The sequence below is a fragment of the Notothenia rossii genome (assembly GCF_949606895.1).
Source record: "Notothenia rossii genome assembly, contig: scaffold_114, whole genome shotgun sequence".
Lineage (NCBI taxonomy): Eukaryota > Metazoa > Chordata > Actinopteri > Perciformes > Nototheniidae > Notothenia > Notothenia rossii.
The window spans coordinates 26798-42464 of record NW_027640278.1 but is presented as its reverse complement, the minus strand read 5'-3'; the positions used below and the strand labels follow the sequence as shown (position 1 = coordinate 42464).

The 15667-nt window shown below is 42.2% G+C and overlaps 1 protein-coding gene across 1 annotated transcript in view; it reads right to left on the bottom strand.

The window, feature by feature from the left end:
- LOC307026859 (next to BRCA1 gene 1 protein-like) overlaps positions 1-15667 on the bottom strand; it is a 131648-nt gene that overhangs the window by 90662 nt on the left and 25319 nt on the right. The window contains exons 8-14 of the mRNA XM_079694996.1: positions 10137-10343; positions 9378-9537; positions 8674-8757; positions 8399-8584; positions 8149-8262; positions 4405-4480; positions 4036-4146 (exon numbers count right to left, since the gene is read on the bottom strand). Coding sequence (XP_079551122.1) covers positions 4036-4146; positions 4405-4480; positions 8149-8262; positions 8399-8584; positions 8674-8757; positions 9378-9537; positions 10137-10343 — 938 coding nt within the window. The remainder of the gene's footprint in view (positions 1-4035; positions 4147-4404; positions 4481-8148; positions 8263-8398; positions 8585-8673; positions 8758-9377; positions 9538-10136; positions 10344-15667) is intronic.

The window sequence follows — 15667 nt, the reverse complement described above, 5'->3', positions numbered from 1 at the left end:
GTCTTCAAATCAGCTTCTATTTGAAAAAAGCATTTCTTCTGCGGTGATAGGATGCCCTCGATGATTTCATTTCATCAGTTTGTTTCTGTCGTTCCATTAAATGAAGTGTTACAATGGAGTCCTGAACCCGAAAAAGAGCTAGCATTTCCGGTCCCTTAGTCTCAAAATCAAGAGTTTTTTGGTTAGATTCTTGTTAATACAAGCTAACAAGATCTTCACGTTTTGTTCTACGACATTGTGGCAGCGGGTTGTGGTTAGAGCGCCGGATGCTGGATTGATGGGAGTGGCTCAGCCGGAGACAAGACAGCTGATCAGAATCAGGTAATGAGGTTCTCTAAAGCATGCTGATCCTGATTCTGGTCTCTCTTGCAGTAGGCTGGGTCCTGAGAGGAGGACCGTTTGACACCAAGCTGTCTCAGGAAATAGTTTCATCTGTTTCATATAATCTCCCGAGTCGGGATCCCGAAAGAGATCCTGACTGACCAGGGCACGTCATTTACGTCACGCACACTACGCAAGCTGTACAAACTTTTTGGCGTCCACTCAATCCGGACTAGTGTTTACCATCCTCAGACCGATGGCCTGGTGGAGAAGTTTAACAAAACACTAAATAACATGGTTCGTAAGTTGCTTCACGAAGTTAGTCGTAATTGGGGGGAAATGGTTAGACCCTCTGTTGTTTGCAGTGTGGGAGGTGCCCCAGTCCCCCACGGGATTTTTTCCCTTAGAGCTATTATTTGTCCGGAAGCAACGGGGTGTATTGGACCTAATTAAGGAAAACTGGGAGGAGTGTCTGAAGACCAGTACAAATTAAATTCAATATGTGATGGACCTGCGGGCTGATATCACATGAGAATTTGCTCCAGGCTCAGGAGCGTCAGCAGCGCCTGTACAACAGAGGGTCGAGACTAAGACAATTTTCATTGGGAGATAAAGTGCTTGTATTACTCCCATCCTCTAGCTCTAAATTACTCGCCAAGTGGCAAGGACCCTTCGTGGTCACACTGCGAGTGGGGGACGTACTGTATATTATGAGGTGGTGCGTCCTGACAGGGGGGGAGCAACACAGATTTACCACCTTAACCTCCTCAAAGCATGGAGCGAGGTGGCGTCTGTTTCTCTGGCCACCACAGTGATCGAGTGAGATGAGTTGTGGGCGGTCTGTTGTGACGACCATCTCTCACCGGGTCAGAGAGCAGACGTTGCCTCGTTGCAAAGGCAGTTTGCAGATGTGTTCTCCCCATTGGCAGGGCGCAACTCTCTAATCCACCACCACATAGAAATGTCCATTCTTTCACGGCCCTATCGGTTGCCAGAACACAAAAAGAAAATTGTTCAGAGGGAGCTTCAGGCCATGCTAGAAATGGGAGTGACAGAAGAGTCCACCAGTGAATGGTGCTAACCCGTCGTGCTGGTACGCAAGTCCGACGGGTCAATCCAGTTCTGTGTGGACTACCGCAGGGTGAACGAGGTGTCCAAATTCGATGCCTACCCAATGCCCCGGGTCGACGAACTCCTGGATCAGCTAGGCACTGCTCGCTTTTACGCAACACTGGATTTAACCAAGGGCTATTGGCAGATTCCCCTATGACAAGAGTCCACGGAAAAAACGGCTTTCTCCACTCCGTATGGTTTGTACCAATTTGTCACACTTCCTTTCGGGTTGTTCGGGGCCCCTGCCAACTTCCAGCGGCTCATGGACCGGGTCCTGCGTCCCGACTCTGCATATGCTGCCAAATAGTTAGGCGATATGGAGCACGTAGTGGAGCATGTAGTCGAGCATGCGCGTGAACTGCGAGAGCCGGAGCCTTGCAGCGGCGAAACTGTGGCGCGCTTCATTGCACCGCATGTGTGCATAAGCTGAAGTGCGCCGCATTTGCGCATCAGATGAGGCCCCCTCCGCAAGATGAGGCCACCTCCGCAAGATGAGGCCCCCTCCACAAGATGAGGCCCCCTCCTCAAGATGAGGCCCCCTCCGCAAGATGAGGCCCCCTCCTCAAGATGAGGCCCCCTCCGCAAGATGAGGCCCCATGCAGTCTGCGTGATCTGCGTGTAGGGAGGGGGGGTCCTGAAAACATGTAAGTACCATAAACGTTTGTTGTCAAATAATTTATTCACTGCAATATTCCAAAATCCAATTGAAAAATCCCATTGCTTTTGTTCAGAGAGCCCTTCACTGCACCACACTATTACTGTGGTCTATATAAAGCTTTAGTCTAGTCCACAAGCATCAAGACAATAACTAAACTCTATCATGTTTATTGGTTAAAATGCCTCAGTACATCTCTTCTACAACTGCTTTCTATCAATTGCTGTTGCTATAATACAGAGATGCCCAGTACGTCGACCGCGGGGGCAATGCTGGTAGATCACGAGTCATTCACAAAAAAAAAATCCAGCTCCGTTAAAATAGACAAAACAGGTTTTGATCCCTCCTCCCTTGGCCTCCCTGCCACTTAATTCAGGAGTTTACTTGATTGACAGAAAAAGCGACCTATCGCTTTCCAGTCTGTTAACCCAGAATGCAAAGCGATACAAAATCAGTCAAGTGCCGGGAAAACTCAAATTAAGTTAAAGAGACAAACAAGAGACAAACAATAAAATGAGTGCAGGAACGAGCAAAAAGCTAAATGCCACATACCACATTCAAAGGTCATTTGCCTTATTTGTAAAGCAAGCGTCGCACTGCCAAAGAAAGGTAACGTGGAGAGGCATTATCGGAGTGTTCACAAGGCATATGACAGCGACTTCCCTCGGAGTAGCGAGTTGAGAAAGGTCATGTATTATTGCTACAAAAACATTATCTTGCAGTCTTAGTGTCTCCAACTCGTTTCTAACATGCAAAAATACAAACAAATGCGTCTATGGTCGGTGCATTTTCGATCTTTCCAATCGAGACGAGATCTCTCTCTTCCGTCTGTGTGCGAGGGGGCGGGGCAGTTTACACACACACGGCTGCTACATGCAGCAACACACGGAGGAGATGGCGGAGAGAAGCGCTCCAAGGTGTGGTTAAATGTTACCCGTCTTGAGGTGGACAATGCTCGTTGCCAATAGTGTTTAGTATGTAAAGGCGTTGCAATTTGTCCAAACATTTAGCAAAAGTCCACCAAATCCAAACGGAGGAATGCACCGGGTTCGACTGTCTTTCTAGTAGCTCTGTAGCCCCCCCATCCATGAGTAACGTTTCCACGTCAGGTGTTATGTATGCTAGCAGCAACACACGGAGTTAACTCAATGATACAATCATGGGTTAATGATTAGAGGTAACAGAGTTACTCTTTATTTTGTTAAAGTTTCAGCTATTCTGTTTACAGTTCTGTCATCAGATTATTTAATACGATTTGTTAAAACATTGTTGTTTCTTTTGATGTGAAATATTATTTATTTAATTTAAATAAAAAGCAATGTTAGTTTTGTTCACAATGTGTTTAGTTAGGTTAATAATATATGTATTTTTTAATCAAGTATTCATCTTTATTGTCTTCATTGTTAGTTTCCACATGCCTAAAACAACCTCAAGCTAAATCTAAAAGTTGATGGCTAAATAAGAGCGTTTGAGAAATTGTGCAAGGCATACAGTAATAGTCTGAATAGTCGATTAATCGTTTCATTAATCGATAGATTAATCGATTATCAAAATAGTTGTTTGTTGCAGCCCTATTGTAGTTATCCCATGTATAAATAAAACGTGTTATTCAGCAACCCTTGCAATTTGGGATTTTATTTTTGGTTGGTAGACCTTGGTGAGCTGGTCATTTCAAAAGTAGCTCACCAGCCAAAAAAGTGTGGGCACCCCTGCTATAATAGGTAGCTCCACATTGAGGGTACTGGACTCCAAAGAGAAGTGCTGACCATATATAGCATTCTGTGGTGTCAGTTGTTTCACTGAGCAGATGTTGGACAGGGGACATTTGTCTTTTTCTTTGCATTAAGTATGAGCGAAACAGTTCACACATGCATTTAAGGCTGTGCATGCTTTCCTCAATGATCCACCAAGAACCTTGAGCAAATATGAATAGAAAACTCCTTTACCCATAATGCTATTGATGACTTCAGTCTCTTCCTGGATGAGACCCAGAGAGGGACTGCTTTTGTCCTGCAGGTGGCCATCTTGAGGCAGAGGGGACATGCATGGGGTCATGTCTGAACGGATAAAATACATCAGAGACTGAAGTCTGTTCATCAGCCAGGCCCCCGACATGTAGCACTGATTTATAATCATTCAGAATCACAATCAGAGCTTCAGGGAAAAACTGAAAAACCACAACTGTATCCGCCTCAGTAGAGGATATTGTTGGTTTTTCACTACAATATTATATGTCTGTATTGTTGATTCAAACAATATCAATATCAGCTTTGAACACACACACCAACCAGAGGACACACAGGAAGTGGTCTTACCAGCAGGTGTGTTGTTGGGGACACTCTCCAGCTCCTGCACGATGTTGATGTCCAACAGCTCAAAAGACAGCAGATCCTGAGAGATCAGCAACAACAGATAGCTAGTAAACACTCTGAACGACATTATGGGAGACGTAGGAGGCAGAGTTTTAGGAGTTTGACCTAGACTACATATAAAAAGTCAGGATTTCAGCCTCTGCTGTTTCAATTTGGACCGTCACTTGTGAGTGTGTAAGACCACACTAAATCCCCAGACCTTTAAGTCATTTATCAAGGAAAATTCTATAATGTGACAATGTGCTGCTTGTGTTAAACTCTACTTTTGTTTGAGAACAAACAACCTCCAGTGGGTGCTGAAAACAAATGTCAAATACATATTAAGTAGCCCAAAAAGATAATAAAATCCAAGCTGGCAAAGCCAGTCTGTCAGTGGTGCAAGGAGCTATGTGGACACAGGCTCATTTTCACACTAGCTTACATTTGGCGTATTATATATGACCTGAATATGCCCCTTCCTGCTTTACATTATTATTACATACTGTACAGCAAAAGTTAACGTTGGAATTTAAAATGATATATGTGTTTTAAACTATGGAGTGGACACAGTGGGAGGACTGCTTCTGATCAGCAGTAATCCTACACCACCAACTGCATGTGCTAGCAGCAGAATAAATGTAAAGTTTAAAGTTGTTACATGTCTACTGAGTACATTTATTTTCAGGATTAAGTTACTAGTTATGTTGCACATTAAGATGGGTAACACAACAGCATTATACATGAACCCAACAGCAGAGGTGGGAAGTAACTAAGTAGATATACTCAAGTACTTACTTAAGTACAATTTTGAGAGACTTGTACTTTTATATTTCCATTGTATGCTACTTATACTCCACTACAGTTCAGAGGTAAATTGTGTACTTTTACTCCACAACATGTATTTAATACCTTTAGTTACTTTACAGATGTGGATGAATGATGTGAAATATAATCAAGTATTAAATCAGACTTTAGTTCCACCTGGAGTAAATTCACAAGCTACCCTGCAGTCAGGGTTGGGTTGTAACGGAATACATGTAACGGCTTTATGTAATCTGAATACAAAAATCAAGTAACTGTATTCAGCTCGCGTTACTTTTTGAAAAACGAGTAATCTGATTACAGTTACATCCGTAAACCTGAAGTGAATACATTTTGGATTACTTATTAGATTTCCTCACAACATTTAATATTCATGACTAAAGGTACAGCCGAATCATCGCAGCGCACAAAACCTATTACCGCCGCAGAGGGACCACAAAGAGGTTTGAAAAAAATGTGCGGGTCCGCTCAGTGAAACAATAACAACGAAACATGGAGGAACAAGTCTGCGTTTAAATCGTGGCGATATCGACACCACTTCGAATTTAAACACGACCATGGGAAGAATATCACGGTCCAGTGTACCTTGGCCCTTTCTCATTTCATCAAATCCCCCTCCTCGACTCCTCGGTCCTCCGGTAGTGACCCGGAAATGAATTTCAGCGCGCCATGTTGAAGGACATCTAATTTCTCTAAATGCACTTCGAGGACCGAGGATTGAGCGTCGAGGAGGCTCTCTGGAGGAGCTATAACCGAGGATACACTGATGGGTCCTCCAAGGTCTTCCACGGCTCCTTCGTAGATGCATTCCCGGGAACAGAGATGTTTCAAAGAGTCGTGACGCACGGGCGGACTTATCTCAGCCAATGACAGCTCTGCATGCATCCCCTGGATATTATTTTATTAACTGCTTTCATCGTGACGCGATGTTTACAGTGAGAACAGCTGTGAGGTCCGTGCAGAAAGCAGAGCAGTGTGTGTAATATATATCACTCAGTATAACTGGCCTACTCTCTTTATTTGCTTTAGTTTAGTAGATATCTACAAACAAAGAGTCAATATTTTTCTAAAACCATTTAGTGCTTCACATAATAAAATACACAACGGCTGTAGCCTGATTATATGCTTTAGGAGCTGTAGGTGCGTGTGGTACAGTGTGTAGGTGTGTGTGTGTGGTACAGTGTGTAGGTGTGTGCGTGGTACAGTGTGTAGGTGTGTGTGTGGTACAGTGTGTAGGTGTGTGTGTGTGGTACAGTGTGTAGGTGTGTGCGTGGTACAGTGTGTAGGTGTGTGTGTTGTACAGTGCGTAGATGCGGCGGACAGACGGGTCTCAGTTGGTTTGGTGTCCTCTGCTTACTTTTAATACTTGTAAATAAAACTTTTGGCCCGTAATTTCAATTCCTCATTGTAGCGACCAGAGACGGGAGAGGGGGGGGTCATGAACACATCTGTCCATCAGAGTGCTGCTGTGCCTCCTGTCATCATTAATGGACGTCTCTTTAAAATGACCGCTCAGAGGAGAGGAGTTCTCATTTCTCTAACCGCCTGCTGCTCTCCCTCCTCTCTCCTCGGCTCCCCTCCTCGGCTCCTCCGCTCGCATCTCCTTTGGGCGGGACTAAGTCTCGAGGATAGGAGTCGACGAGGGGAGTCGAGGAGGGGAGTTAGAGAAATTAGAAAGAGCCCTTGTGTCTTCCAACCATCAATATACTGTCTGCATCAAAGGACTCCACGTCTAATCTTAAAAAGCACTCGCATGACCGATGAACACTTTGAGCAGGTGCTCCTGTTACGCTACAGCAAAATCGCCACTGTGCAGTAGAGTGAAATTGACTCCCAAAACCTGAGATTGAATGTTTTTGTTTTTTTTTCATTTTAATTCATGTCCTACCAACACTGGCAGGACAGAAGGCGACATGCCCGTTCTAAGCCGTGTCCCTCACTCCTCACATCCCAAGCTGCATCCCCAAAAAGTTTATTATGTTGTTACATCGTTTCAGATGTTATGTTTCAGTTGTGCTCTTGATAAGCCATTAAAACAGTAAAAACAAGTTCAGTTTCCTTTTGCTTTTTGTGTCTCCTGCACACCAAAACATACCCATCTGTGATGGAAAAAGAAAGTAATCCAAAAGTTATCTAAAAGTAATCTGAATACGTTGTAACTGTATTCGGATTACTTTCAGAGCCATGTATTCAGAAATCAGTAACTGATTACATTTACAAAGTAACCCTCCCAACCCTGCCTGCAGTATACAAAGTCCTTCAAACTAGCTGCACCTTTAGCAGCTTTGAGAACACTTTCATGATCAATCATTATAAAACATATCATATCTATTATTCTGAAATGGACCAATCTGCACAATGACTACTTTTACTGTCGCTACTTTCACTATATTTTGATGAGAATACTTTTCTACTTTTACTTGAGGAACATTTTGAATGCAGGACTTTTACTGTAACAGAGTATTCCTACACTCTGGTACTTCTACTTTTACTCAAGTACAAGATCCGAGTACTTAATACTACCTCTGCCCAACAGTATTTTAGGTAGTTAACATTATTTCTACCTAGCTTCAGCCATGAAATATATATTATCCTGAATTCGAACATTCTACATAATGATTTTTATATTTTTGGCACTTTAAGTACATTTAACTGAATATACATCTGTGCTTTAACTTGATTACAATGAAAAATGCAGGACTTTTACTATAGTATTACTACACTGTGCTCAGAGTACTTTCCCACCACTGTGTGTGTTAAATATGAGACAACAATTAGAAGGTGTGCCTGTGGTTATGAGGGTGAGGATTATGCATTATTAAAAATCTACTAAACATTACATTGAATGTTCAGCAGCCAATAGTGTGCTGGGTGCAGGTGTGTTACCTGAGCAGTGAGTAGGTCCACAGAGGGGATGTAGTACTCCTCTTGGTCCACGGTCATCAACGGTTGCTCTGGAGCGGCACAGGCCTTCCCATCCTTTGCCGCCGGGTTCTTACCCTGCAGAGAAGCTCATACTTACACACCCTTATCTGCAGTGTGTCGCTATGTGTGTGTGTTTATACATCACTGTGCATTCCTATTTTATATCAATGCATTTATTCAGTCTTATCAGAATCCTTTTTCTTGGTTGTACCTGTGGGGTGACACAGGGGGACACCAGGATCCCGTCAGCCATCATGGGGGCCGGGGCCAGAGGGTCCACCACGATGCTGCACCAAACCCTGGGGCCAAACTGCTCTCCGCCGTGGGCCAGACGCCAGTGGGAGGTGTAGGAGCCCTCCATCCCGGGGGCACACAGCGCTACACTCACTATACCAACCTGCACACACACAGCAGGAAAATGCTTACCACATAAATAACAAGATAGAGGTGCATTTACAATGATTATCTAAAAATGCAGACTCTCACCTGTCCTGGCTGGAGGAAGGGGACAGAGACTTCTCTCCAACGATCCCCAGAACCCACCGCCAGGTTCCCCCACATGAACTTCAGCTGGGGGAAGCAAAACAAGTGAAATATGATCAGAATCAGAAATGCTTCGGAGTCGTTCATTGTTACCGCGTAGGAGAAAGTGCAGATACTTGTTTTTAAACGTCATTTTAGAATGTGTTTCTGTTGCATTATATCTTAATGCTTTTAATGGTTATTAGACCTTTGCGTTTCCTTGTGTTGAAATGTGCTACATATATTGACTTGTTTTTCTGTTAAAAAAAGAAAAAGACGAGGCAATATAATAAAAATCTAAGTATTTAAAAAGTGAACATATAGAAGTAATGCTCCCTCATCAACGGTAGTTCCTGTATCCCGTAGCATATCTTTTAAAGCTCTAATCTAATCAAAAGTTATTCATGGTTTCCACAAGTTTCCCGGAGATTTCTTTGGGCTACTCTGACCAGCTTTTGGACCAGCATTACTGGCTATCATTTCCATTATGTACACTTTACATATACAAAAGGTTTTAAAATCAAGTTGGCAGATCGGAGCCCTTTCATCCTCCCCAGAAGTAGAACCCTTACCAATTTCTCCAATGGCACAAGATGCCTTCTAACACACTTGGCATATTCCCATGAAATGTGCTCATGTGCTATCCTCACAGGAGGATGAACTCTTACCTTCGTATCAGCGCTCCAGCTGATTGTCCCAGTGTTCCTCATCTTCCAGTACTTGATAAACTTTGTCCCTGGTCGCAGTCTGGTTCCATCGGGAAGGTTCTCATCCAGAAAAGTGGCCGTCATGTTAGGAACCACCAGGGGACAAGGACGCTTTGGACGCCTGGGAAAGAAATAAAGTCCTGCATGGATCTTGAGATGTTCTTTTAAAGATGTGTTCACAAAAGTTCAGACCAGCTGTGGTAATTTGTTTCACATCCAAGTATATTTAAATAAACATATAATTGAAACATGCATCAGGCATAGAGTGTAGCTGGAATGAGTCTTGAACCTGGTCATGAGTTAGCATTCTTATCACTAGGCTCGGTCCTCACAGGTTTTTGGTATGATTCCTGAAATGTGATCTGTGTTTTATATTAGCTTACAATATATTCACATTTTGTACACATATATAACGTCAGAAGCTTTTATGTGTTACGCATTAAAAACAGCAGCTGTCTTAAGGAGACTACTTAACGTTACCACGTCCAACATTAGCTGCCTTTAGCTTAGCAAATTTGACATGAAGTCATGTGATTGTGATGTAATTTGCTTATAGCATTATGTTGAATTCCACTTATGTGCATGTTTGCCAACTAGCTTACACCTACTTAAAAGTGACACTGCATGAAGATATATTTCTATTGGAAAAGTAAAAGACATTTGTTTCAAATTACTTTAGCTAATTTGGACCCCAGAAGCTGTTTGTTTTTAGTATCTTACTCTGGGCTGCTGTGCTGAGTGGCCCGAGGCTGAAGGAGGACGGGGGAGGAGCTTCCCTCGCGGTGGGAGGAGCTCCACTGTATGCCCCGCCTCTCCATCCTCAGCTGTTTCCGGATCTCTTTGACCTCGGCCTTCAGCAGGCGCTTCTCCGCCTTCAGACGTTGCTTTTCTGCCTTTCTGAAACTGCGGTCGCCTCGCCGGTAGAACCTGAGAACGACAGTAGGGTTTGAGCCACTATAAAATGACTAAATTATCAAATGTGCCGTCATTGCACCCAATTGTCCCCCATATATCTTGGCTGGGATCAGTGCCATTAGCAGGCTTTTCATTTGCTTCTTTAAAAAAATGTTTCGTGAATGAATCAACGAACAAAATGAGGGTTGCAGTCATATTACATGTCACTTGTTATACGCTTTTATCCAAAGCGACTTAGATACTCAATACTGTGGGTAATCCCCAGGAGCAATTTGGGGTGAAGTGTCTCACGGACACAATGACATGCTGACTGCAGTGGGGTTTGAACCTGTGCTCCCCTGATCAGAACACCAACGTACTAACCCACTGCGCCACAGCCTCCCTCCTATACAGAGGTAGCGCTTCGTTTCGGACGCCTACCCGGGCGGGTCCCTGCTGAAAAGGAAAACCCCCCGCAGGACTTGATACGCCCCCTTGATAAATACATTTAATTATAATGAAATCAGCTGCAATGGATCATGAATCCACCAGGGGGAGCCCTGATTGAAAGCTGCCACACTGGAACTCATGTGAAACAAACAGCTGATAGATCGTAGGTATCTGATATAGCGGATATTTGTTAAGATATGTCACGGATAGGATCATATTCTGTGCTAAATAAGAGACATGTAATCATTTACTAAACACCACCATGTTTTTATTTAACAAAATAATGTTGTTTAATTCACGTTGGCGTAGGTACAAAACCATCGCTATGTTTTTAGATCAGGAAATGCAGCCCGGCTCAAACAAACGATTTTCAATCATCATCCTCACGATCATTTAATGTATCATATGTTCGCGAGTTGAAATGCATGCACTAGCCTACATTTAATTTAATTGTAATGAAATAAATGTCGTTTAATCCACATCATTTACTGTGATAATTGTTTACTGTTGTGCACATTACTTTTCGCTGCATGATGCACCCCTGGTTAGAAGCTAAACTGCATTTCGTTGTCTCATTTCGTTCGTTGCAATAACAATAAAGTTGAATCTAATCTTGAGCAGGAACAAATGTATTTAGTGCATATCTGACATTAACGATTGAACACATTTGTGCATTCTTTAAACCGAGTCAAACCGACTCCGGAGGTGGCGGCACATTAACGTGTGCACCTTGTTTAACTTGAAGGTGCCTGATGACATGTAATAATTCAAATAAAATCATATTTCGTTTCTTTTTAACGAAATAAATGTGGTTTAATCCACATCATTTACTGTGATAATTGTTTACTGTTGTGCACATTACTTTTCAATGCGTGATGCACCCCTGGTTAGAAGCTAAACTGCATTTCGTTGTCTCATTTCGTTCGTTGCAATAACAATAAAGTTGAATCTAATCTTGAGCAGGAACAAATGTATTTACTTAGTGCATATCTGACATTAACGATTAAACACAAATATGTGCATTCTTTAAACCGAGTCAAGCCGACTCCGGAGGTGGCGGCACATTAAGGCCACGGCCCCACGAGGACGCAAACGGTCGTTTGCGTTACTGCTTGGTGTCATATAGACCGTTCTGCCACACTAGGGCGACCAAAAATGACAGTAAACAACTGCGGAAATGATAATGGGTCCCAAGGTGGATAGAACGGCATACGCAACGCTCTGGGGGGTCCAACGGTTCCGTGTGTAAGCCCTATACGATCATTTTCTGATAATGATGAGGCCCCCGCCTCTCCCCACCTCTGCTGCTCACCCCCCGCGTCAAAGGAAACTGCACACTGAATTCAGATTATTTATCTTCGATATGGACATAAACGCGAGTGAAGTCTAATCTGACAGGACGGAGACACGTAGCTCTGCTCACCTGCAGCTCCTCCCGCTGTGATGCAACGGTGAACGGAGCAAAACACACACTTCAAGTCAGATCATCGCCCTTAGCTATTTTAATTACCTCTCAAACTACCTAAACTAGTTATAAATATGTTTATTTTTACTTTCGGCCGGGTCACTTCTTACTGGATCAGCTGCTGCATGAGACAGACACTGACGCTGTCCGAAGAGAGGGAGGAAAAAGAGAGGCTCCATTTATTTTATTATTATATTATATAGAGTCGTTATTCATTTGTTTTAAAGCTCAATAAATAACAAAGAAGACCTTTGACCGGCACTTTTATAATTTTGTCCGGAAGATTTCAACTTTAATACACGTTGACTGGCGAAAAACTCTGCCCGGTTCCCTCTGCCCCCACCGCGGAGAATAAACAGAAGGGCAACCATGACAACCATGCTTCTTCGCTGCTTTTGTGGAGGAAGTTACAGCGCCACGTACAGGCTCCTGCCTATGTACTGCAGCTTCTCCAGCGGTTGGAGCTAAACGGAGCTGTCTCGTGTGGACTTGTTTGAGACGCGTTGCGGCTCGCCTCGAAAGTAGACGAGAATAGCCGATCGCAGCCGGGGGAGGTTTGGCAAATTGCAAACAACTTTAAGGTGCATGCCGCCACCTCCGGAATCAGCCTGACTCGGTTTGCATAAATAGAATGCACACATGTGTTTAATCGTTAATGTCAGATATGTACTAAGTAAATACATTTGTTCCTGCTCAAGATTAGATTCAACTTTATTGTTATTGCACATATTACAGATACTAAGACAACGAAATGCAGTTTAGCTTCTAACCAGGAGTGCAACAAGCAGTAAAGTGAAAAGTAATGTACACAATCTACAGAATAAAAGATAGAATTAATTGAATGATGAACAAACAGTGAGGGGTATGAATACACTAGATATACACAGTAGCCTGTGAGCAGTATGAACAGTGTGTATGAATATGCTAAGATATATAAAGTATGAAAACGGAAAGCAGTGCAAGTATAGTATAAAATATATAGATATTAATTTCATGATGATAAACATTGTGGAACAAACACATGACCAGACCTTTCACCAGCCCCCCACCCCCCATGTTGATGTGAACTCTTTGTTTAAAACGAATTGGCCATCGGAATGTGTGGAGGAATTCCCCCAAGGGGGATGGTCGCATTCCACAGCTCTCCCCCCAGCCAAGACACACATTGAGTCCAGAAAATGAATGTTATTAAGAGCTGTAAATATAATAAGCCATTCTTCTCTTGCATACATATATTGTCTTCAGACATGCATATATTATGTTTAATATTAAATGTAAACATTGAATGAATCTGCATGAGAGCAAAATGTATAAATATGAGCATTAAAATATATGAATATGAGAACAAAATGCATGAATGTGTGAGTGACAATATATGAATGTGTGCTGTCCGATAGTCCACCATTTCCACCTGAAATATCAAACATTTAATAAAAGGGAAAAACAATGAACAAGACTTAACCTATTAATAATAATGTATTATGTTTATTCCGTTTGGATGTAAGATTTTTGACTTTGTTTAGAGCAGTGATCTTCTCTGCGGCAGAGAGCCAAGCGCTGTCAGACCGGACCTAACCCTGAAAAGTATTATCATCTGAAATTAATCATTATGTTATTATATATAGATATTATGTACAATAACATGTATATCTTCTCTCTCCATTTCCTGCCGTCTCTGTTCGGTTCCCGCCGTCCCTCTTCGTCTCTTTTCGTCTCGCTTCGTATCACTCCGTTTACCTGATTACCTCACCCCCCCCTGGTACATGCATCCTGTTGAGCAGGATCTACAGTTTCCAGTATTTTCCGTTTCGTAAAATGATCAAATACGGCGAAGATATTAAAATATGTGCTTCCATTTCTCATACTTTTGAAATGTATTAACTTTATATTATCGTATCTCCGTGTTTACTGGGTCTTTTTGCATGAAACAAAGACTGGCATATCGTTTCAAGCCAGTACGTTCGACAGAAACACACGGCAATGTTGTCCTGACTGTTGTTTTTATGCGGCACCGGCTTGAACAGGTCATGTGATCTGATCACGCCGGCGTGACGGTCGACTCCAAAGGGTTAATATTACATACATATAAGTATTGTTACAACTTGTATTTACAAATACTCTGTTGTACTTATTGATGCATAAATGTGTTCATCCATTCAATGTGGCATCTGCTATAATGGGGTTAATGTATGATATTACTTAATAATACAATACATTAGAATATATGATATGATAATTACATTTGAGTTTTATTCATTTCTTATTTTATAGTTTCTCATTATTATTATTTTTATTTTTATCGCTCATCTTATTTTTGATTTTATTAATCTGTGCTATCCTGTTTTTTACTCTCACTACTGTGAAAAAACACCCCAACAATATTACAAAAAATATACTGCATAAAGCAAACTATATACTTTATTTGATCTAAAATATTGATATTTTTTCATTATAGTAGCCTGTGAAAACCATAACAAATAAGTGATTAAATGCTACAGTATTCAGCAAACACAACTACAGAGCTGCAAACATTGCAAACAGACTATTTTCTATAATACCCAGTTGTCTTTGTGTATTTGTGAATGAAGCGCCATCTCATGGTTAAATCCTGTAATTGAACAAATGGAGAACTTTGGCAACGCCCTCTAGCAATTTGGCAACACCCCCAGCCACTGGCATCCGCTGGGTTTTTGACTGGGACACACCCATGTGTCAACTGCAGCCACAGTGACTACAGACAGCTTTGCTTCAATACCCCCAGATGTTGACATCAGGAGAAACGTGCTGCAGATTTGAAAAATCCAAAACAAGAAAAACCAAATCAAATACATCAGCAGCAAAAAACACACAAATCCCAAAACGAAAGCGACTGGATCCTGCTGTTAGCCTGTCAACACGTCAGAGCTGCTTCATCTCTGACCCGAGGGACAGACCAGATGAGAGGTCTGTTTTTGGAGCAGAGTTGGATTTGAACCGCTCCACTTAGTGCTCCTACAAAGGCCTGGGACAGTTACAGCTACTAGTAATTTGACAGTTTCAGTTTTATATAAAAACAGTTATAGAATATTATGCAGATGAAAGTCCTAGTGTTATATAAACAGTTCCAATACCTGATCCTCTGCCAACTGAAACCACACACCGTTTCCTACGCTAATGCCTGAGTAATACATATCAAATAATATGAATACACTTTCTCGCAAGTTGCACTCTGCTTATAATACTTGCATACTTTTACTTAAAGAGGACATATTCTACTTATTTTCAGGTTCATATCAGTGTTTAGTGTCTCTCCTGTGACATGTCTCCATGCTTTAATGTTCAGAAAGCTCTTTATTGTTCTCATACTGCCTGTGCTGCAGCACCTCTTTTCCCCCTCTGTCTGAAACCAGAGCCCAGTCTGCTCTGATTGGTTACGATTTGATATTACTTTATTAGTCAGACC